Genomic DNA, 24603 nt, shown 5'->3' on the forward strand with positions numbered 1-24603 from the left:
GATTAGCCTATGTGTACCGTTAGACGTGCAGGCTACAGAGGTGGAAATGAGGGCATCATTTCCAGTTAGCATTAACCTCCGTTTGAGATTGCACCAAAAAAAAAAAGACAGAAGGTGCCAAGTGCGGAGCCGAGGAGAACTCCTTCGCCCCCACATCCTGAAGGTCATTTGAAAGGCTGAGTTTCTGTCGGAGCACCTGGGATTAAAATATCCCCACCCAAGAACCAACCCACCTTAAGCCCCAGTGCTCTGACTGTTGCAGTCCAATTCAAGGCAATTTTATTCAAAATCAAAACTCAAATCCCGCCTGGCATGTGTATCACAATTGCAGCCCACCACCTTATAGAAAACTGCTGTACCCATGGCAACAGAATGACGTCATTGGGTCAGAACCTAACCACTGGTATAAACAACAAAGCAGTTCCATGAGGACAGCCTGCCACACCCACTGGAACAAAGGTGGGCTGTTTCTTGTATGGACAGGTAGATTCTCAAGAAATTTTCACAGGAATGTTCCGTTGTGATTGAATGGTCTCACTTACAGACACAAAACTCAATCAACCGTTCAGCTTACGTGAAAGCCCTTCACAACAGCAAGGTACTTTTGTGACTTCCATACATGACCTGCTTTCTGTACATGACCTGCTACTCACAGCCTGTTAGTCTCTTTAACCAATCACCATTTACATATATCAAAACAGTCCAAACGTATTGACAACTAAAGTTCTAAAGATACTCCAAAATGCTATAATGCATCAAAATGAATCAAAACTATATGAAATAACATCTCGCATATACATCACTGTGTAAAGTCACAGAACACAGAGGTGGACCCGCATGCCTCAGAAAGCCAGCAGGCACTATTAAAAGCAGATGACTCCAGTTCCCAAGAACAGAATTCCGCAATAAAAGAGAGGAACCCGAATACTGGGAGCCCCGTCCCGTCACGCAGCACAGCCTCGGGTCAGGCGCTCTATTTATCGCCGAGGCGGCCGAGCGCCGGTCGGCGCTGAGCTGCGGTTAGCGTTGGAGCGCTCCCACGCACGGTTTATTTATAGAAGACTCCGCGTTTCCAGACCGCCGGCGAGGGCCCTCGCCCGTCAGCCCGAACCAGCAGCCTGCCGCAGCAGAACAGCTCCTACAGTTCCCAGAATTCCCAGACGAGCATGGGGGACCGTAACTTAACTCAGGACTGAAAGCGTTTCCACCAAAAACATACAGCATTCATAAAGGTCAGCACTCTTTCTGCAGATTAGGGGAGGAAAAAAGATGAAGACATTTTGGCGCGTTGCCTTCGCCGTCGAAGGGCAGGCCCAGCTATAAAGCCTTGCTGAAGCCCCCCGTGTTCCATCCGTGCGAACGGCGTGTCAGTGTACTGCTCGGGCCCTGGCTTCGGACCGTTCAGCAACTCAGCCCCGAGCTCCCCGGCTTTGCAGGTCATGGACACCGGCCAACTGGGCCACGCTGCCGACATCCAGCAAAAGCGCGGAGTCCGTCCCCATTAATGTTCCCCTAGGAACAAAGCCTTTAACTCGTGTGAAAGAAAAGAGGAACAGTGACCTTAGGAGAGCACTGAACAACATAATTTGTCAACTTTAATTAGGAGTCACTGGGTGTTCACCTGGAAAATGAGACCCAATGCTGGTAAAGGAACCATACATGAGACACTGACGAATGGATAGCAAGCCAGCCTCTACCAGCTCCACAGCTGTCAACAGCACAGAAGAATAAACGTACTTGAAAATGTACATAATTGAAATGGGTATGTTAATGTAACTGGTAAAAGTAATGTGCACAGTGCCCAGTTATTATAATGTGGAATTTAAGAGTTCCACAGAGCAGCCAGTCTTTTTGAAGCTACAGGACGAATAGGAAGGTGAATAGGACCCTGGGTTCCTTGGCCTTCCCCTCAACAGACATGCAAACAAAACACTTCAGAGGTCAGTGGCAGCTCACCCCGAGGGCTTTTAAACCAGTCCTATCGCTACGGAAACAGCCAGGTCTTTGTCAGCAGGCTTCTCGGGAGGCGGAGAATAGCACCTGTCAGACCGTGTCTGTCCGCGCCACTGACCCCGCCCACTTCTGCGCCTGTCAATCGCAGGTCAATCAACCCGGCGCTCGTCAACCGCCCCCCGGCCAATCGCAGCCGGTTCGGTCAGGCTGCAAATTGAGCGCGCGGGGACGCTGAAAAAACAGCGTTAAAAGGAACACGGGTAATTTGCGCCACACAAAAGCAAGGAGAAGGGGGGAAAAAACCCCCAAAGAGAAAGAGAGTGGCGCGCACGCCCGTTTAGCCTGAGAAATGGGAAGCCAGGCTCTTTCAGCCATTCCTTTCTTATTTCATGGCCCGCAGGTAAAAGGCACCAGCGCTGATGCGAATTCCATTTTTCGCGAATTCCATTCCCCTTCCATTACTTTCTCGTTTACTGGGCGCTTCGTCACAGAGAGAGAGAGAGAGAGAGAGAGAGACCCCTCCCCTCGCTCCGTTCCATCAGACATTTCGTAACGGGGGGGGCACTGACGCCAGCATCGCGCTGTATTTGACTCCACGTTTCTGAAGGCAGTAATTCAGAGCCACAGCGGGTGATTGAGCCGCGCTCCAGAGGAAAATATTAGCAGTACGTACACGCCTCGCCCGGAGAGAGAGAGAGAGGGCGAGAAGCTGACAGAAACGGAAAAAGAGAGGGAGAGAGAGAGAGAGCCGCGGAGACAGAAGAAAATGAGCGGGTCAGAGGTTGCGGATGTGACTGAAGAGATGTGTCCCGCAGTTAAGGCTTGTTTAAGATGAATCTACAGCAACGCGGCTTCCTGTTCATAAGGGCCTTTCCGTGTCACATCTCATTAGCTACCCGAGGTGCGTATGGCCCTTCAGTCAGGTGATTCCAGCAGCAATGTCTCTCATCCCCGCACAGTGAGCAGTCCGGGGAGCAACCTGCCCGGTCTGAGAAATACTCAGGAGCAGCCGTGTCATGGAAAATAAAACATAAATAAGAAGGACGCAGGCTACGGGGCATTACTGTTCTGTTCATTACTGAGAGTTTCCAGGAAATGACGTAGTCACCCTTCCCCCTGGGTTTGGTAACCTCGCGGTACGTCCCACCGGAGCGGAGCGTGACAAAGCCAAAAGCAGGCGAGCCGGCGGGGTCGCGTACGCTCGCATTCCAGGAACCGCCGCCCGAGCCTCTGTACGCCGCGGCCACGCCCCTCCAGCGCACGCTCCGACCCCGCCGCCGAAACGTGACCCGCGCCGCTGGGGGGTCGGGGGCGCCCGGGCGGCTACGCGGAGAGGCGCGTCTCCAGGGCGTTCCGCGAGGGGAAAATCTGTGAATGAGCGCTGGAGCTGACAGCCTGCCAGCAGCCTTACGCTGCGTTCCTCCCACGCCTCCGCAGAGCACCGCAGGAGAGAGAGGCTGCCAGGGCTCTCCAACGTCACGCCGGGAATCTCTGAGCCCCGCCCCGCCCCAGAGACCCGCACCCACACCCACCAAACCCGCCCACCCAGGGCCCGCGGTCCGTCCGGTCTCTTAGGGCCCCTGACCTGAGAGACCTCCGTCTCTCGCGTTTGTCGGTATAACACTTCGTTCGTAATGACGGAGTCTTTTTTGGGAGAGGGGGCTGTTTTGTTTGGTGCACATATGCTCCTGTGGGTGACGGCTCCACCCTCTCGCGCTGCCGTGAGGGGGTGGGGAAGGGGATATGGGTGTGTGTGTGGGGGGGGGGGGCCGCGCCGGGTGCTTTGTGTGAGGCTGTCAGTCAGGTCGGAGCGAGCTGCAGCAAGCGCGCCGCGCTCAAGCGGAATCCAGAAGAGCGAGCCGAGGATACGGGCTCAGATCCCGCGCCCCGCCATTCACGGGCTGGAAAATACGAAAAAACCTGAACCGGCATGTTCCTTCCGTTAAGAACGGATGGTATAATCACACACGCAGACACGTGAGCACACACACACGCACACGCACGCGAGCGCACACACACACCGCCCGCGTGTCATCTGGAGGTGAAGATGAGACACGGTCGGAGGATTAGCTGTTCCTCCTGTCACAGCCGTAACCATAACTACGCTCCTCTCAACATTGCGGTGTCGCGGCGAAGGAGAAGTTGTTTCAGCGCGGTAACAATGGGGTCTCACCGGTCGCCTCGCAATGGGAGTCAGATCGTTAATTCATGAAACAAACTCCGTGACACTGACACTATGCAGGCGGAACACTTTTTACATTTTATGCGCCGCTCTGCCCTCGGTGAGCAACTGCCAAAAACCCTTTCGGTAACTGACCTCAAATTTGGCAGATTGGGTACTCGTAGCGCCAGTTTCACAAAACTGCCACGGCTAATAACAGACATTTATATGCATATAGGCTTGCGTGGGACTCGTTTGCTGTCTTTGTGACGCTTAAGAGTTAAAAGCCAGAGCTGCTCTGCCTGGGACTCACAACGCCGCACAAAAGGCAATGCTATTGAAGTGCAGCTGGAAAAACAACCGTAAGACATCCCGGTGAAATGGTCTCCACCGGCTATTCGTGCCTGCGGTAATGCATCTTAATTTACTCACACTGAGGACACAGAGCGCCAGCAGCTCCCTGCACACGGGACTCAGCGAGGGCCGGTGGGCCAGCAATGCAACATAATCCACAATAACGCTCTGCACAGACCGGCTCCACACCGCTCTCAAAGCACACCGCGGTGGGAGATAAAAGTGAAGGTTGCACCGACCCCATTAAGACAAATTGGCCAATCGGCACGCGGACGCACCGCGGAGTTACGGACTGACGGGTCAGCCGTACGGGTATGACTCCATTAGCATGCACAGTTGCACATTTGGATACTTCTCATCGCCGATGCAAAACAACGAAACGGCTGAAAACAAAAATGAGTCATACTTCTCATTAATGGCTTTTGTTTTTCAAAATGAGACAGATGCGTGTCTTAGCCCTGTTACAGACATCAAAATGTAATGGCCTTGAGATCCTGGTTACTGTGCACACATTTGTGTCTCCCCCTTGATAAGAGCATCAGTTAAATGGGTAAAACGTAGGCTAAATGTAAAATGCCTATTGCTGCTGCTTTGATTATTGGTTATGAACTTATCCATCAAAGATTAGAACTGCTCTCCTTTCATGCCAGTTTCTAAGTTATGAATGTTTCTGGAACATTCTACTGCACACACGTGTGTCCCCGTGCCAGGACCCCGACCCGACTGAGCTTACCGACCGCCGGCGCGTCGTACTCGTCCCCCAGCAGGATCTCCGGCGCGGAGTAGGCCAGGGAGCCGCAGCTGGTGGTCAGCTTCTTGCCCGGCTGGAACTTGTTGCTGAAGCCGAAGTCGGTGAGCTTGACCAGGCCCTGCTTCTCGAAGAAGACCACGTTCTCGGGCTTGAGGTCGCGGTGGACCACGTGGAGCCGGTGGCAGTAGGAGATGGCGTGGACGATCTGGGCGAAGTACTTCTTGGCCAGCTCCTCGCTCAGGCCCTCCTCGTGCTTCATGATGTAGTCGAACATGTCGCCGCCGTCGCCCAGCTCCAGGATCAGGTAGAGCTTGGTGTGCGTGTCGATGACCTCGTAGAGGCGCACGATGTTGGGGTGCTGCACCAGCTTCATGCATCGCACCTCCTGGAACAGGTGGCCCGTCGCCACGGCGTCCAGCTTGGTCTTGTCGATGACCTTCACCGCCACCTTCTCCCCGGTGAACACGTGGCGGGCCAGCTTGACCACGGCGAAGTGGCCGCGGCCCAGCGTTTTGTCCAGGTCGTACAGCCCGGCGATCTTGCCGTCGTACCCGCGCTTGAAGCCTGCCATGGCTGGTCTCGGGGCCGGTCGGGAGCTAGGTTTGGGCGCCGCACCCCCGGTGGGGTGAGGGTGTTTATAGCGAGGGGAGGGCTCGACTCACTTCAGCACGTCCGCTACCGACCTGGAGCCCATGGTGCCAGCTTTCAAACAGACCTGTGCCATGCAGATAGACAACAACAACAAACGCCATCAATTCCATCTGCAAGGGACATACATGAATTTCAGAATTACTGAGGGTAAGAAGCTGTGAGACACCCTTACCACCTAAGCCTTTTCAAAACCCAGGGAAAACCCTGGAACTCCAGGTTTAAAGCAGGAAGAAGCAAAAGAATAGTCTACATTTGCAGAGGCTTTTGCATTTTGTCTTTAAAATTGGGAGCAGCAAATTAGTCTTCAAGCTTCAAGTGGGAATGTTTTCCGAATTTGTATTTTTAAATCTGTCATTAACACCCCTAATTTGGACATAATAAATGATGTAAGCTAGGAGACAAAAACAACACTTCACTTCTCAGCATTACTTGGGCAATTGTTTCATTTTTAACAGTAAGCAAACTCAACAGAAAGTGATTCATCACTGATCTATAATATAAAAACGTGTGCAATGACAAGAATCAATTTCTGAGGTTTTAAATGACAACTGAACATACCATGAAACAGCAGGTCCAAATATTGTCCTACATACCTTCAGTGCTCCAATTTACAGAATTTGATGGGAATACATAAAAACTACGAAGAGAGACCACATTTCCACAGGAGAACAGAAGGGAATTTTTAATGAAATAATAAGCTTCTCACAGGTTGCTTCACGCTGGGTGGAATTTTTAGAACAATTTTAACCAAGCTGAGAAAATTGGGAAACATAGCTACTTATGCAACAATGTTAGAACAAATAAGGGAAATAATGGATATTAAAATGGGACAATCCTGAATGTTTGAACACATGAAATCTACATTACATTAATATTTTTTAATGGCCATACGACTGAAAACAGTGACACATTAATTGTATTTTAATATTGCGACTCATTACACCTACTGAGCAATTTTGCAACCCCACCCCAAAGAAATACCATGTCAGTTTGTCAGCACCAGGCAGCCAGCCACACATGCTATGTACATGCTTAAAGATACACCTGAGGAGAGAATAAATGTTGTTATGTAAAGACCATGCAAATGACAATGAATTACCAAGTGCCACCAGAACTTGCCATTTTATTGTATGTAAAACAAACGGGGTACTTCAAAACTTCAGACTCAAAACCCAGCATATTTTACAGGCAGCAATATACTTTCCCATGCAGTTCCTTGTTTAACATTCAGCTAATTTTGCGACTTAATTATTACTGTTGTATTTGAGGTTTTGAACTCGCACAGGGTGACAACCTGGGATATACACCTACAAGCTGGCCACATTTTCGCCTATGTAAAGACACAAAATATCGATTAAAAACACTAAAGTTGACTCTGGATTCCTAAACCAAGACTTCTTAGGAATTGGCCTCAAACATACAAGAGCTCTGAGGTGGAACAGGAATGTGTACTCTTTCAACAAACCAGAGAGGTAATGTACACCAATTCTAGAGCACCAAAGACAAAATAAATCCTGGGTAATTAGGCGAATTCATGGCATAAAGGGTACACAAACCCCTGAATTCAAGCCAGCTGTCTATGCCACAGATTGCGTAACAAGCTTATCTGGTTTAGAGAGACTGATAGAACGGGAATGCGCTAGTCACCGCACAATGTCAATGGGTTTGGCAAGGTCCATCTTTTTTGCCTGGTTCAAACGCACAGAGTCACTTGAGAAAGCGATGAGGCATTACCTTCAACAAGGCCAAACACCAAACACCTTCAAGACAGAGCTCATTTTAGATTTCAGTAAGGTATTATACAGCATTGGACTTAAAAGGTTATAGGTCTAGTCTTGAAAGCCACACTTCACCACAGACAGAGTGTGCCATTCTTATGCACTGAGAAACAGTAACTGGCCAAGCACCAGTGGGGCCTCATTTGGACACTGGAGTGAGTTCATTTTTCCAAAGCTATATGGTCTTTTCTGACAGCCAAGAGACCTGTGCATCAACTCACACCAGGCTTCAGCATGGAACATCCACCCGAATCCATATCCGTTTCCCCTTGTTAGAGAACAGCTTTTGGTGTGCGTGCATAAGGAAAAGCTCACTGTCAAAAACACACGATTCAAGTCCCACAGCAGTAGTCTATAGTTGCTGAGAGATGAAGCTGGACTCTTTTTTTTTGTGGGTAATGTTTTTGCCTGAAAAACTTGAGTAACCTGCTCAACTTAAAACCAGTTAAGCCACCTGTGGTCACTTACTCCTAATGTGAACATAACTGCAGGTCTGAGGTTTGAAAAAATTCCAGCCAAACAGAAGAAATGATTCTGCTGAGCTACAATGCTACTATGCTAATTAGTCATGTTTCTGCTATAATTCTGTAAAAGCCTTTTAGTGCATTTTATGCATGCAGTAGATCTCAACACACAATACGCATTGATTTGAATAATGTAGGACTAATATTGATGATTTTTAATTATCTGTCCTGCAGTACATTTCCTTAAACTGTCAAAAATGTGAGAGTATTGTGTCTTGAATATGCTGCGGACTTGAAATCAAAGGGCATGTAGCATAGATCTTACATTTAAACTGATCATCCGTCTCAATACATGTTGCTTTCATTTTATGGCATTAAAATGCGTGGCAATTTTCAGAATAATCTGTTTGCAAGTAGCGGGTCATTTTACTTCTCTTAATTTTGTCTCATGCAGTACCATTCTAATTTTTTCCATTTCATGCAAGAGAACTTGCCCGACAAGAGTTCAATTTAGGAAAATGGATTCAATCTTTACGAAGGACATTTCAAATTTGAGATAATCACATCTTGCACTCTTGCAGTGCACAACATGACAAGGACTAGAGAGACCGTAAAGTTATGAAAATGTGCCTTTTAAAAAGCATATTAACAGTAAAATCTGCACATTTGTGTATTCTCATATTTACATTGTTCCAAAGAGGAGAGAAACAGATGAGAATGACTATTGTCATGCCCTTCTAGCAGCAAGACAAAATGATTCAGTGGTGACACTAAGCTAGCAATGAGAAACACAGGCCACACTGCTGCAAGGCAATCAACCACTTCAAAACCAGCAAAACTGCAGTTGTCATGACACCTCAGGAAGACAGCAGTGTAGACTATTTAGTCCTAATAGAGTCCCTCATAGCTTAACTGATTTTATTATGCATACAATTCACATATCCTTTCAGAAAGTTCTCCGACGACTTTTTTTGCCAACAGAAACACACTAACGAGCTCAAAGCATGTCTACGTCAAATGCTTAAACATTCATTTGCTTGTTATTTTAATAAGACGTCTATCACTTGCGTTGAATGCTGCAGAGAAGACAAAGGAAGGCAGGGAGCAGGGGTTCATCAGGAGCCAGCCTGAGCCAGACGGTATTCCAAAAACAGACCTGTTCATTAAAATATTTTTTACAGTCTCCTCGGACTAAATGCAGCCGTGCCACTGGTGTCCCAGGTTCAACAAGCCACCCCCCTCCACTTCACAGAGAAACTTCGACTGCACCAAGCACTTCATTATCATTGCAAAACTTCTCCTGAAGTGAGACTTTCCAAGATAAAGTCAGGCGCTAGATCATGGGAATAAGGTGTGTGGGAGAGAAGTTTTTCTGAAACTGTCAACTCACCTCTCCCTTTTCAGCGTATTCACAATTTACAGGTTAGGGCTCACATTACCCTCATCTTCAGCAGAGTCCATATGTAGAAATGAGAATAGCACTCTACAATGTGGTGTGCCTCATTTCATGTTATAGCTTAGGTTAGCAGTTTCGATCAAACTATGAAATAAAGGCAGTTATCTGGGTGAGCCTGAACTTTGCAACCCACATAAGCACTCAGAATCGCAAATGTCACACCCCCATTTCAGTGGCAGGTTCAATGCAGTTAACTCAAGAAGTAAATCTCTTAACTTCCTAGGTTGATAGCCCATGCAGTTCATTGAAGAACCAAATCTCTGCTAATTTCCTATGTTAATATATAGATTTTGACATAAGTTTTCACTTGAGAGCTTAAAGAAGAGCTTGCACCTCAATGATCTTAGTTAAACATAAAAAAGACAAAATACCACATCCTGCACATACTACATCTCCTGCACTGTGCAGCATCTAGACAATGTTTACCAAACTGTTTTGTCTGAGTAGTTCTGACAATCCTTCTGTTTTGGTGTTACCGAGGCAACGCATTTTCAGATTCTTTTGTATGTGTGACCTACTCACCCCATCTCTGCTGTGTATGTGCAAATACAAAGGACACTATCAAGAAGTGCAGTAAAACTGTGTTACAGAAGTGGTCAACAACATCAAAGCAGTCATGAGTCATGATGAGAACTGAGAAAACAGCAATAAGTTGCTTTAAAAAAGTGTCCCACAAATAGTCATGCTCCTTTCCTTAAGCCTAGACTCAATGCAATCCTGTTCAGATTCACTATCATCAAATGATACACTACATATTACATATAAGATGTAGTTGTGGAAAATATGTGTTGGCTTTTCCTAAACTGCTTCAAGAACACTGTAGTATGGCCTTCTATTTTAATATAAATCCCCTGAGACAAAAGTAGTAATGCTATAGTTTTATCTGTTAAACAGCTAATCTAATCCATCTGGCCCAATTGCCCAGAAGTTAGGCTATATGGCATTGTCCTCTAAGAAGGATTTAAATCTGAAATGTGTTCACAAATCAAAATACTGAGGACCTAGCTACTCCACATTTGCAACCCTACATAAAACAGCGCAGTACTGGTTCATCTACGGAAGTGTCCTGAAAGACCAAAATATATGGGTTGTCGGTGAATTATTTACACACTGCTAACGGTGATGCCACACCTGCGTTCCATTTTGAAATACACGAGCTAGTGCGGCTGGTTTGCGATATTGTGGCATCGAAACGTGTTCGTCGCTGTGAGCCATTTGTTTAGGTTTTTAAGGCACAGCTTAATCCAGGATCCCAAAAAGGGTGCTTTAAAAATCTGTCGTGGAAAATGGTAATTAACAAGCGAGTACAGTTGCCTAATCCAAGCTAGATATCAATAACGATTTAAATGGTGTCGTACCAAGGGACTATAATTAAAATGCAATGTGGGTTACTAGTTACTTCAAATGTATTCCTTTTAAGCGACGCAATAAAATAAACAAATCATTATCAACTAGATGTGACGACAAACCTAGCTATTTAGCTTCCTAGCTAGCGAACGTTAAATCATTAGATTAAACCCCACATCAACACGACCAGTACGTGCATGCCATGCAGGGTGGAAATACCCTGCATGCATTGGCCAGCAAACCGGCTGCTAACGTTAAACTAAGGACCGTTAGCTAGTGATACCATTCATGAGTTCAAGATTACTACCGTTTGCAGGAGTTAAAAATAATGTAATCATAGCTAGCACTGAGTGATCAGCTAGCTACATATATGCTAGCTCGTCTTCATTTCAGATGACAGCCTGAGAACAAGCTAGTCACATAGCTCACACCATTCATTAGGTAGATCACTATCTAGATAACTGGAGGTACCAACTTCCCACTGTCTTAATGTACAGTTTCGTGAATTTAACTAGCTGATTTCAATCTCTTAAAAAAGAACTGACCAGGCTAACAATCACGCCGCTGTCTTTAGACTACTTCCATCAGTACAATACAATAGCAGTACGATCAGCGTTATGAAATAGACAGCATGTTACATCATGATAAATGTCAGTTTCTAAGGTGCTGAGTACTAGTAACGTTACTATCAAGTAAAAAAGCAGCAAGTCAGTTACAAGTCGGTGCTAACGTTAAAGCTTTAGGCTTAGCTAACAAGCACTAGTCTAGTTGGGAAAAGACGAGCTAGCTCCACTGGGGACATCCTTGTATACCCCTAATGCAAAATGAGTTTGCCAGTTAGCTATCGTTAAAACAGAGTGAATCATCGTGCACTACCCTGACTGGGTCAGTGCATCCCGGGAGGTTGCATTGAAAAAACACAGCTAATTGACCTAGAAAGCGCTCGCTATTCAAATAAATTACAGAATATGGAGCAAATTGTGATTATATACGTGATATGATGAGAAAGCTAGCTAACGTTACTTGACCAAGAAATGACCGACCTGAGAAGGCCCTGGTGTGAATATCGTAATTTGGCCGACGTTAGCATAACTAGCCAGTTAGATGACCAGCGTTGCAGGAAAGAGGAAACCGGACCCGGTTAGCTCACTAGCTGACGTTACTTATCTATCATGAGCTGCAGTGGTACAGTAACACAGAATAGGTAGACAAAGGCTAGAGAGGGGTCCTCTTAGCTAGCTAGCTAGTGTCACTCAAAAATCAAAATAAACGTAAATCGACGTTTCGATAAGCTTGACTTACCCCTTTCTTCAGAAAACATTGAAGCTTTCCGAAACGTGTGATCTGACGCTTCAAAATCTGAGACTCTTGTTCTTGTCTTGCACTGATTTCGTAAAGCCAATTGTTCTATGACTTCCGTTTATACTGTGCCCTTACAATGAGAATATAAAGCTAGCGCACTTGCTAGCTGGCTAACTCTAATCACCAAAGAGCTCTCCGTTCCCCAGCGACAGTTAAATAACTCGAGCTACTGCTGCAGCTCCCCGCGAACTCACCCTCCTCCCTGAAACTATTGCGCAGGCGCAATAAAGCTCACCCGCATTCACTGTAACGTCACACACGTAGCTACGCCAGAAAAAAAACTAATGACGTTACCAAATATATCTGACGTTCTTTTACTCGCTGTTGCTCTTAGCTAAGATTGTATTCATAGAAAAATATAAGCACCTACCTGTTCATCATAACTGTTATTAATGTTTAAATATATTTGACTAATGTTCTGATCCAGAACAAATGACAATCACGGCAAAATACAGCATATCGCCAAAGTAACTAGGCTGAAAAAAAAACACCTGAAAACGAAAATATAAGCTTGAAAAAAATGTATGCACGTAATCAATGTCTAAGAATGAAAGAAAAGAAAAAAAACGAACACCATACTAACTCACACATAGATTCTAATGATCATCTATAAGAAAATATCGCACTACACATACCACCCAGCAGATTTCTATAGTGCTACATCATGTCAAATATAACACAGGCTCTTTTCTCTCTATTATTAATGTATTTATTTAGATTTACTTGAAATGTACTCTGGAAGAAATGTAATATGCAGTTTGTATAGCAAAAGATTTGATGTCAAAGACATGTAATGTTTTCTCAGAAATTTGTTGTCCAGTATTGCCAGAACTTGCGGAGGTACACTGGCTAAATCAGTAACTGGATTACCACTCCTTCCCTTGAACCAACAGCTTTACCTTCACATATGTATAGCTTTCATAACAATCATTTTTTCTCAAAAGAACAATCCATGGTGCCCGTTAAAAAGTGTGTGTGAGACAAATGGTAACACAAGTTAAGTGCAAAGCCAACCAAACAAATGAAATGCAGTTTGCCAGCAGGCTATTACTTAACTGCACAGTAATAAATTCAGATGTTCAGGGTCTATAGTTCAGAGCAAAATTGAATTATCAGTTGAAATGAGTATGCTCTTGTACAAGTACAGGTTGTTAAACAAGACAAACCTCAGGTTTTTTTTTTTTTTTTTTTTTTTTTTACAGAAGCCTCATTGGAATTACAACACCAACACAACTTTAGTTGTCAAGTGTTCAACTGAAAGATTTTACCCCAGCCCTCAATTACAGCATCAAGTCCATAATTTAGATAAAAATGGTCATGTTGACCTCCTAATTGCTTGCAGCTGGAGCAAAACAGGCAGTGAAGTTCAAATATATGCCTCTTTTAATAGGTAACTCAGATCCTGATTGCCTTTTGGTGTCTCACAATGAAGTTGAAGTTGGTTTTCCGTTGGGATCTACTGATTGTGACTTGACCTTTGTTATCTCCGTTAAAAAGTAACATTCTCCCAATGATGTAATTGCAATGTCACATTTACAGAAACATTCTGACACTACATTATAAATATAACAGAATGTAAATTTTTATCATCCCTTCTAAACTCCATTCTAATTAAGGAATTACACAGGTGTTACATTTTGTAATGCTTTAATTTAATGAATGCAAGATATAATATCCTGTGATTTCTTTCCAACGATGATAATTAACCTCTTCTGTATCATGTGCCCAAGTCTTTTTTGTACTGATGTGATTTTCTGCCCTACATATTTTACTTAAAAATGATTTTACTTTCAGCATAATGAGGGGAATATGTGCCTGATGTCTGCTTAGTTATGAGCAGCTTCAAAGGTTACAGTACATTGCTAACGTCCTTCCCACTGCTTAGTTTAGTTGTAACGTTTAATGACTATATTATTGGTTTAATTAAGGTTAATAGGCCTTTGCACAACTCCCCTGCCTTAACCTTTATTACTGTTCTGAGGAAGCAGGGAAGTAGCAATATTTAACAGACAGTTATGTAATATGTACAAGAGCCATAAACTTTATGAGATCTTGATGAGTGGAGTGTACATAGCTGTGTCCCACATTTATTTTAAATAATGAAAATGAAAGACAGGTGGTTGATTATGTAGGAACTTCCCCCTACATTCATTTATATCTCACTATATCCTTTATCTATATGACTAAAAGTATCTGGACACCCCTTGGCCTGGTGTTGTTTTTCATGATTTGGCCTAGGACCGTTAGGCCCAGTGAAGGTAAATCTTAATGCCAAATTTGTGGCAACAGTTTGGGGAAGGCCATTTCCTGTTTCAGCATGACAATGCCCCCAGGTACACAGCAAGGTCCATATAAAAATGGTTTTGTTGAGATCGGTGTGGAAGAACTTGTCTGGCCTGCACGGAGCCCTGAACTCAATCCACCTTTGGGATCAATTGGAAAGCCAACTGCGAGCCAGGCCTAATCACCCAATCAGTGCCCGACCTCGCTAATGCTCTTCTGGCTGAATGGAAGCAAATCCCTGCAGCAGTGCTCCAACATCTAGTATAAAGCCTTCTCAAAAGAGTGGAGGTTGTCATAGCAGCAAAGGGGGGACCAACTCCATATTAATGCCCACAATTTTTGATAATATGTTGGATGTTAGGTGTCCACATTCTTTTGGTTATGTAGTGTATCTCAATACTATGAATTAGAATGGATTTGTGGGCATAACAAGCATAGCTATACTCACATTAAGAATGGGTGCAAAAAGAAAAATCAAATAATATCAAATAAACACTGACATTTGCCCCCTACATTAATAGTAAAAAAATGTTTTTCATTTATTTACTTTTCAAAGAACAAATTATTGAATGGTCCTCCCACTCCACAACACTGTAAAACATAACCTCCAGATTGAGACATTTTCCCTTCCAAGGCTGAGATCAGATACCTCCTCCTGCTAGGCTACCAGCAAATGACTTGTTTGTATCACTAATTGCCAAGACGATTTACATCTGCACCCTCAAATTCATCAACACCAGCATGTGCACTCACATGAGTTTCACAGCAGCATTTTACATAAGAAACAAGCAGGAGAATTCAATAAAAATCAGCAATAAAAAGCTACTGTTGTGATATTTCCTTTCCCTTCACAGAGGTCTATAGCAACATCACAGGAACTGAAACCTAGCAACTGCTGTAAGTCCAAGGATAACACTGTCATTGACAGTGGTTCATTAATGCGGAGAGGCGCTAAAGAAATGTGTATTACCAGCTGTTCATGCTTATTAGAGCCATTTACAAAAAGATAGAAACACTTGGGTCTAACTGATATGCTTTTGAGAGACTAATTCATACTGGCATTCCTTTTTTTGATATTTACAGAACATATTTCAGTGGGGTGGAGATGGGCAGGGGGTAGATTCTAAAATCAATGGGAAATACTTGCATAAATTAATCACTCATCACTCAGAATGAAAGCAATAGTTAACATCATGGATACTTTCAAGAATATTATTTTAATTTTATTCATTTTTTTGATTGGCCCAGAAAGTTTTTTTTAATGCAATTAAGGATATTTAAGATATGTAGAAGTTTGGCTACACAATGGCAAGTATAGGGAATTTTAATTTATTTTATTTTATTTTAATTTATTTTATTTTATTTTTTTTGGGGGGGGGGGGGGGGTGGTCTAAAGCAAGATAATACAGTTTAACTTCAAGCCAGTATGCATTGACAAAGTTGTAAGTTATTAACAAATATTTTTTTTAAAATTATGTTGCAGTTGGAGCCACTTCCTATGGTGCATGCAACCTGAGGTCATTCAAGGAATGAAGTACCAGCACAATATACAGTAAAAACTGATATGCATTTTTTAAATTGTAAATAAGCACTATAAAGTTAATCGTTTCATAAGAACAACCTCTGAAAACAAAACTTCACTGTTTAACCTGCTTTGGAATTACTTGAGTGATTTTTCTTGCTTTAGACCACCAACTCCTAAATGCCATTGTAAAGGCACCATGTCATCAGTAACTTCTGTAGATATTTAAATGATCCATTATTGCCCACAACAAATGTCTGGGCCAATAAAAAATATACACTATAACTAAAATAATATTTAAACTCCAGAAAGTCAACTATCCCTTTAAGAATACAACACCATAGCTAGAAAAAGCTCAATATGCAGCCGGTCACAGCTATACCTAACTGTATAAGGCTGCTTTTAGAACAGAATCTCAAGAATATGAACTAAGGTAGCCAGCTGGAAAGATGTGCCTTCATGCAATGTAGACAGTGGTGATAGGGATCTGCTCTGAAATGTCGTTATTAGTTTGTCCAACAGCTTACATGACAGGGCCTTAGGGCATTATACAAGACCAAAATTACATTCTGTTGATGGGATGGAGACACTCAGTAACAGAGAAGGGGGTTTCTGGGAAAAAAATAGTGCTTATTTTTTTTAGCAGCCATTTTGTATTAAAATACAGTACCTTTGTAGACTCACATGTATAGGACCCCTTTATGGTTAACTTGTTAATATTAAACAAACATTCGATCAGGTTTTACATTTTTAAGAGTAAATCACACCAATACACAGATCCAGCTTCTAATTCATAGAACAAGCAAACAGAAATCAACACCATTATTAACCTTGTCCTAAGGTGATAGCAGGAGGTGTGTTTATGCTTGCCATGGTTTTGCAAAGATAAAATTATGGAACTGTATGTATAAACACAGTCTGATTTGTCCTCTGGCAATAGATGTGACTTTGTGCTGGCATGGACAACACCAACTTCTCTGATATGTGTCTTACATCACTATGTTATTATTATTATTTAAATCACAGTCATTCTTTGACAATTACAAAAAATCACACAATTCGAAGCAGTAACACTTGCAGCAGTGACATACTGGTGACCTTATGACAGACCTTACTTTTTCCACGTAGTCACAGGTAGAAAAATATTTCATTTGAAGTAAGAAGCATGGCTACCCTCATGCCAACCTGAAAACATATAACTGCATTTGAATATCTCTACAGGTGGGATGGAATTGGCCTTCGGTATAACAAAAGTCTTAACACAGTTGATACTGTAATCGAGAATAAACTCAAATCAAATACATAAGCAACAAAACTAAATCTGAACTGTAATTTTTTTTTAAAGAACATTACGTTTGTTTGATGTCTAAACAGAAAAACAGTAACATAAAAACGTATTTAATATCAATTAGACAATATTCCTGTCTTCAAAAATGTCCCCTTTTCTCTTGATTCTACGTGTGGGCTGTGTAATCATCTCAAAAAGTTAGGTGTGTACACCTACCGGTGGTCGAAAGTAGTATTACACCTATATTCACTTATGGGTGATAGACCAATATTGCGAAATATATTATTTCCCACATTCAGCAATACTGTGATATTTCTATACATTCCGTGAATACTGTCGGTGCTTTAATCCAATTATGTAATTGCAGGCTCATTGGTATTGAATTTCCAATGTAAAATCAGGATCAATTTTTCAAAAAATAAATACAGATTCTAACTATTTGTTTTCCATAACTCTACTGACATCTAACGGACGTTATAGCTTTACAGATATTTTAAGTAACTGTGGATATTTTCCGAAATCTTCCAAACAATGCACGTGACACGATAAAAATTCTCTTCAATGTCTGAATTTTTAAAAACCCAACTTCTGTTAGGACAATCAAAGTGTTCGAGTCCTATAACCTTTTCGGATATAGGCCATCTTCTGAAGGTTTATGTCTATTCAATCTCCATATGCTGAACAATCAATTTAGCTGAAGGATTGAAGAGTCCGTTCCCGGACCACGCCTATTTAGTAACTCCTGAGTTGTCAACGGAACCTGTAATGAAAATAACCGGGAAAGTTATAATTTTATGAAATACCCGTTCAGAATTATTAGCTTAATTTTCCCTCTGGCGAGTCGCCTCCGTATTTCTCTGATGGAAATGAAAAGTTCGATTTCCATATTTTCATTTTCTTTCAGCAAGGAAATTGGAACTGCTGCTGATTTTATCATGCTACCACACACTGAATCCAGATTTACTTATCTTCCGAAGGCGACGCGCAGAACCTCCACAGCTGGGACCCTAGACGGTATGAGCATTACAAGTGCTCAACCTATGAGGGGGCGACAGCGCTGCGGTAACAATCTGCGGGTTGCTTGAGAGAAATGAGTGGGGCTAATCTAATTGTCCAGCCTTCTATCTTTCTCTGACTCTGCAACTACTCTGTGCCAGGCTGAATAATCAGATTTGACAGTAAGTAAAAACACAGCCGCCCTTTCCCCCAAGACGCCATTTCGTATTCTATCTTCTAAGGCTAAGCGCTTTTTCCCAAACTATGATTAAGAAAGCTCGGCTTTCTCGGGACCTCACAAGTGAATTCAGGATTATACCCACAACGAAGTCTTTATTTAGATAAAAATCAATGAACAGCTCATTTAAAAAGAAGGCTACGACTATCTCTGTCGTGCTATGTAAAGGCAAAATATCAACAGTCAAAAGCCGTATAGAATTTAATCCATTTGAATTGGGAATAGTCGAATCTTCATCTAGCTACGTGACAGCCTAACCATGAATGACTGCATTATTGGTTCTCAAAAAACATTTCTGTGATAGTTTTGACTGTTATTTTACCTTATTTAATTTAGTCCTGAACAAACGGCATGCGATTATAAAAGGATAGGCCTAGTTTTTTTTAGGCTGTGACACTGATCGTTTGGTATCGTTAATGCAGAAAATGTAGGTTATTCATGTTAATCGCCAGATAAATTGATGGGTCAGAACAGGACAGCCGTTCAGCCAACAGGCTTACATTTTGTCCATCTTAAGTCAGGTTCTCCTGAATTTTCAGCAATGGTAACGGAGGTTACGTAGTTGATTTTGCACCGTAATGCATTAGTAATTTATGATCCCTCGTTATCGCAATCCCATCGCAGCAAACAATTTAATGAGACCAATAACGCCACATAATTTAAGGAGTACATTTTAGCACATGTACCCTACAGAAATGATCGAAATCACAACACACATAGTTCAATCTACCCGCTTCTCAACTCCTAGGATTGGTGAATGAATGGACCGGCAGGTTCTGCTTCGAATATCCTTGACGAAATGCATTGCGCTCCCAGGCATTCAACGACACAACGTGCAGGTATCATGAATATTTATGATCGAACGGTTCATTGGAAAACAAATGACCAGCCTCAAGGTATGCACGCGCATTATCTTCAATAAACTCACTGCCTATAAAAATAGTACACATACAATTTAATCGTTGAGAATTTAAGAGAATGAACACGATTTATAAAAAACATAAAATAAGATTGAACTAAGACAAGTGATTATGGTTTTACCTCCAAGTTGTGGGTTGGTGGGCCTATCCCATATATGTTATTTAAAAAAATAAATTAAAAAATCTGCACCATAAAGTTACCTTGAATATATCACACCATACAAGTTATGAGTATGCATCATGTATTAAATTTAAGTGTGTCAATGCACTGTGTAGTATTTTACATATTTATCCCCCCAAAAATTGACAGACATTGAAAATATAGGACGTGGATAACAAGTTATCTACTCAAATTAAAATATACATAATAAACATGCATTCCCAATAAAAAACATCACTTTCTGAAAAGCTATTTGTGAGATTAAAGAAATCTTCACTTTGAGATTGTTCCAAGAGCATGGACAACTAGAGCTAACCAGAGCACCAGAAATCTAACCAGCAGGGATATTTAAAAAAGTATCATTCATTTTACAACCATTTCATTATCATGCAAATATAGCACCTAGTAAAGCTGCTGCTTGAAATCGTCAACTAACTTACTGCACTGCATTTTTGTCAAAGTATACATTTCATTTTACTGTGCTAAATAAAATACCAGACCATTTATTTTCACTTAAGCCACGACATGACTAGCTAAAAGACTGCTTCCAGGAATGCTTGCTTTTTACGTCATAAAAAAAATCCTGCTCAGCAAACTAAATTGCTAGCTTGTAACAGGTGTGCCCAATACCGTGAAAATCTGAATAACAGGCCCCCGCAACTTTCTTTCCTTAGTTTCACCAACTGCAAGAGGGCTAGTGACAAAGTGCAACCTCGCCGACTCTACGGTCAAGTGAATGTACCAATCCAGTAATTCAGTCAACAAGTAATCAGTCAGTGTTACTTCAGTGGCTTTAAGCAAGTCACAAAATATAGGCTCAACTGCCATTTTGGAAATTGGAAGTAATGCTCTTTTATGGAAAACGCATGTCTATGCTTTCCGATCCAACTGTTCCGTTTATGATGAACAGAAAGTTTTGCACTTTTGAATTAGGAAAACAACTGGATTCTGAGTCATTTACAAAAAAAGTTCCTTTATCATTAGAAATGGGTCTTAAAAATACTCAGGGCACTGTAGACAAAAAAAGACGACCTTAAGTACAAGTCAGGTGATTTTATTTGATAATTCATGCCTTTTTTGCTGCTTCTTTCTGGAGCTTCTTGACTTCATGCTTGATAATCTTGTTCCTCTGTGGAAAAACAATGGCACAGTTTAGTTCAACACCACCATCATCAAATTCCTGCCTTGCGCATTGAGCGCTCCACTTTCAATTATGCGGATACAAACACACACATGCTCTCACACACACAAGGCATAAATGAACAAGCCAGCCCTCATAGACATCGGCCATTCTCAAACAGCAGATCATGTGTGTGGGATGACTGAACTTAAGTCTATTCAATGAATAGGAGCCAAAGTCAATTTTAAAAACAGCAGACTGATGTGACAATCCAAATAGTATTTTTTTAAAAGCATTGCAGATTTAAAAAGTCCATCATTGATATGGCCACCCAGAGAATTAAAGGATTTCAATCCTGTCAAACTGACAAGTATATTCCTTCTGCCATTTCTTAAAGAGAAACAATTCAAGTTTGAAACACCCAAACTAATGCTACAAAACAGGTTTCCTCCCTCTCTTCATGAATAATTTCACTGATCTGAAGTGAATACTCATCTGACTAAGTGATGTTTACACTATACTGCTTTCAGCTGTCCTGTGGATCAAGTATGGATGTGACTTCAGAGTTTTCAGTTGCAGTACCATATTTCTGTAACTGATGTGACAACATTACTCTGGCAATGCACACTCAGAGGCGACACATCCACCAAACTTTCAGCATTCTCTTACCATTTTCTTGGCCTTCATCACCTTGAAGCGGTCAAAGTCTGACATTTGGGCCCTCTGCAATAAATAAATAATCCAAAATTAAATTCAGAAAATGCAAATTATATTATCAGCACAGCTAAATACAACAGTCAAACAAAAACTGAAGAAACGGGTGGGGGGGGGGGCTATGAAAAATATGATTTATCATAATGACAATGTATCTAGGGCCATTCTCCCACTTCCACAGTAACTGACCAAGTTTTGAAATGCACTTTATTTTTAAGTGTCATTTCATTTCTATAGAAGCTGAACTTGCAATACACTGCCAAACTAGAATCAGATACTGGTGTGCAAGTCCACTGTACCTTTTTCCGGGCTTCAATCTTCTTTGCCCAGCTGGTCTCAACCCATTTCTCATTGACCTGAGCCTTTTCCCAGGCACGCCTCACAAACTTCTGACGAGCGCTGTCCAAACCAAGAGGCAGGTAAATTCAGAATACAGAACAGAAATTCACCGTGAGATATAGGGCTTGACTTTACATTTCATCAACCAGGATTAAGCAAGGCCTTAACAAGTCTAAAGACTTAACATCACCCATGAAGGCCTTAAAGTTTAACTCACCATTACCCATCAAGGTCTTAAGAAGTCTCAACACTCAACAATACCCTTTAACACTCTGAGATGGGTTGTGCTGATATAATAAAATAGGCTTGGTCTCACTCATATGCAGCTCAGTGAAAGTATACACAGATAAGAGAAGGCTTGCACTCTAGTGATCTTCTAAAGGCAAAAACCTGCCTGCTTTTCTTAAATTTGTGGTTAGTCCTCTGCTTTTAAAGCAACGCACCTGTGTGGCACTTTGATAACAAAGTCGGTGAGCTGCATGCACTTGAAGGGCATGGCCTGTCTCTTCACTCCAGTGCAGGGTCCATCCACCAAAGCCTGAAATGAAGTGGGGGTGTGGCATTAAACCAATGTATAGAGCTCATGCAAGCAGCACCCTTCTCATCAGGAACACTGCGTGTCCAACCTTACCCTGTTTTGGTCAATGACATCGATGATGGCCACAAGCTTGCCAGCGTGAGGCCCAAAGGACACGTAAGCCACGCGGCCAATCTCAACGTAGCGCTTGAACACCTGCGCAACACAGAGGAACATGAGGAAGAGCATTACTGGCAAGCAGTATTTCTTGAGTATTGCCATAAAACGTGTAACAAAAGTAAAAAAAAAAAAAAACTAAAAAAAAACACTGCCTAGTGTATGCCATGGAAAATCACATCTCAAAAAAAAAAAACTTACAAATTTGCAACAGACTTAAATGCTTGGTTTAAATAACCTGAATATTAACGGTGTTTCCTACACCTGTGGGTGAACAGGGCACCCCGTAGTCCAGGATCTAAACTAGGCAAAAGCACCCACAATGCTGAGATTACAGGAAGGCATCACCAGACATACAACACACACACTGTAGACACCCTCGTAGTCACGATCTAATTAGCCAGACAGACTGAATACTTCCAACTTCCAATCTTTGGTTCACCGTTACATGTAACTTAAGTTTTATCCATTAGCATGGCAAACTAACTAGCAATACATATGCACTTATAAAAATGCTAAGTAGAAAATAAGCCGTTCTAACATTAGTTCACCTAACGTTAAATAATTATAGCCAATAATGTTACTCGTACCATACTTCTAGGTACTGTAAATTAACGCTAACCAACAAGCAAGCCAACGTCACACGTCTTAACGTTTACTATCTGAAATCACTAACAAACCCAACTGAAAATGAGTTTAAAAAAACTGCTAACTGAACGACGTTACACCGAATTCACACAATATATATTCTGCCAACACATCATCCACCAAAATCATAAGCAGGCACTTCCAAACAGCAAATTGCATCGGTAATGTTAATAGTTTAATTTTCGGCCTAAACTAAGGCTTCATGGACCACGCTATGATTATGTTACAGAACAACTTTGAAAACGACCGAAAAAAACACAAACATGTGCAATAAACCCACACAAAAACACAGAATTTCATACGAAGGTATTCCAGTTGCACGTTTTTTATTAAATAAACAATGATATATTCGAAAAAATGATAGAAATCCATTTTTCTGTATTCCGTAGCTCGCTTCACGCGCTTACCATGATGGCTGTCCTCGATCAGAAAGGACTGCTGAGCTTCCGTTCAATAGCAATGCTTCTTCCGCTCTGTATGTGCGCACGCGCGTCTATGACGTTGCTCATCATCGCTCCGGAACGCTGTCCTGAAAGTGGATCTCAAAAAAAGTAATGAATGTGGAGCGCAGAATGGTGTATAGTGGGGCTGGAGCTCTCGTTGTCGGAGAAGCATGATTGAACGCATGATGTGTGTTCAAAGAAGGGAATGTGTTTGTGTACAATGTGTTTATGGTAGGAAGCTGGCAGTATCATATTCATAACCCTAAATGGTATTATGCGGGAAATGGGCGAAAGTGCTACCTGAATTCAGTTATGTTTTTAAATCGCCTGGCAATGTCCACTCAAATTGTTTCGAGGTAACAGTTCTCCTTATGAACAATCTACATCGTCAGATTTCTTATATCTTCATACGTTCTCTTCCACAAGGGGATGATTTGTACACGGCAGGATGTATTCATGAATTCGCCTCTGCTATCATTGAATATATTGTTCCATTTCAGCCCAAATGAAAACTATGTTAAATTGCAAACGATATTGGTCAAAGGCACGGAAGATGATCTGAAAACCAAAAAATAATAATAATAGCCTAATAATTTCATTTGGTTTCCACTGGAAGTTTTTTTTAAACGAATGAAGTAATACATAAAAATAAATTGTATTATATAGGCATACTGTATTATTAAAATTATGTGTGACATGAGAACTGGACTTACAGTACAACTCCAAGATTGTATGTTTCATTCCCAGGTAGGCACTGCTGTTGTACCCTTCAGCATTACCTTACCTAAATTGCTTCAGACATCCATCTGTGTGAATGGATTGCACGTGAAATAATGTAAATTGTATACTATAACATCAGGCACTCTAACCTTGGCTGTGAAACTGTTTAACCCACAAGTAGGATCTTTTGAACAAGTATGCTAGTCTATCTCTATAACAGTACCTGTGTGTACCGTAGTGT

At 42.1% G+C, this 24603-nt stretch overlaps 2 protein-coding genes across 2 annotated transcripts in view; both read right to left on the reverse strand.

Annotated features, from left to right (window-relative positions):
* The window catches only part of LOC135261457 (SNF-related serine/threonine-protein kinase-like), a 36208-nt gene extending 23695 nt beyond the window's left edge, over positions 1-12513 (reverse strand). Inside the window, exons 1-2 of the mRNA XM_064347771.1 lie at positions 12218-12513; positions 5202-5934 (exon numbers count right to left, since the gene is read on the reverse strand). Coding sequence (XP_064203841.1) covers positions 5202-5790 — 589 coding nt within the window. The 5' untranslated portion in view covers positions 5791-5934; positions 12218-12513. The remainder of the gene's footprint in view (positions 1-5201; positions 5935-12217) is intronic.
* Positions 12514-20722: 8209 nt separating this feature from the next.
* On the reverse strand, positions 20723-23746 carry rpl14 (ribosomal protein L14). Its single transcript, XM_064347772.1, has 6 exons — positions 23607-23746; positions 22489-22590; positions 22301-22395; positions 21818-21917; positions 21474-21527; positions 20723-20813 (listed from the first exon to the last, which is right to left on the reverse strand). The coding sequence occupies exons 1-6, from the start codon at positions 23607-23609 to the stop codon at positions 20751-20753; spliced, it is 417 nt and encodes a 138-aa protein (XP_064203842.1). The 5' UTR covers positions 23610-23746; the 3' UTR covers positions 20723-20750.
* Between the last annotated feature and the right edge of the window lie 857 nt (positions 23747-24603).

Source organism: Anguilla rostrata, chromosome 8, assembly GCF_018555375.3.
Source record: "Anguilla rostrata isolate EN2019 chromosome 8, ASM1855537v3, whole genome shotgun sequence".
Classification (NCBI taxonomy): Eukaryota; Metazoa; Chordata; class Actinopteri; order Anguilliformes; family Anguillidae; genus Anguilla; species Anguilla rostrata.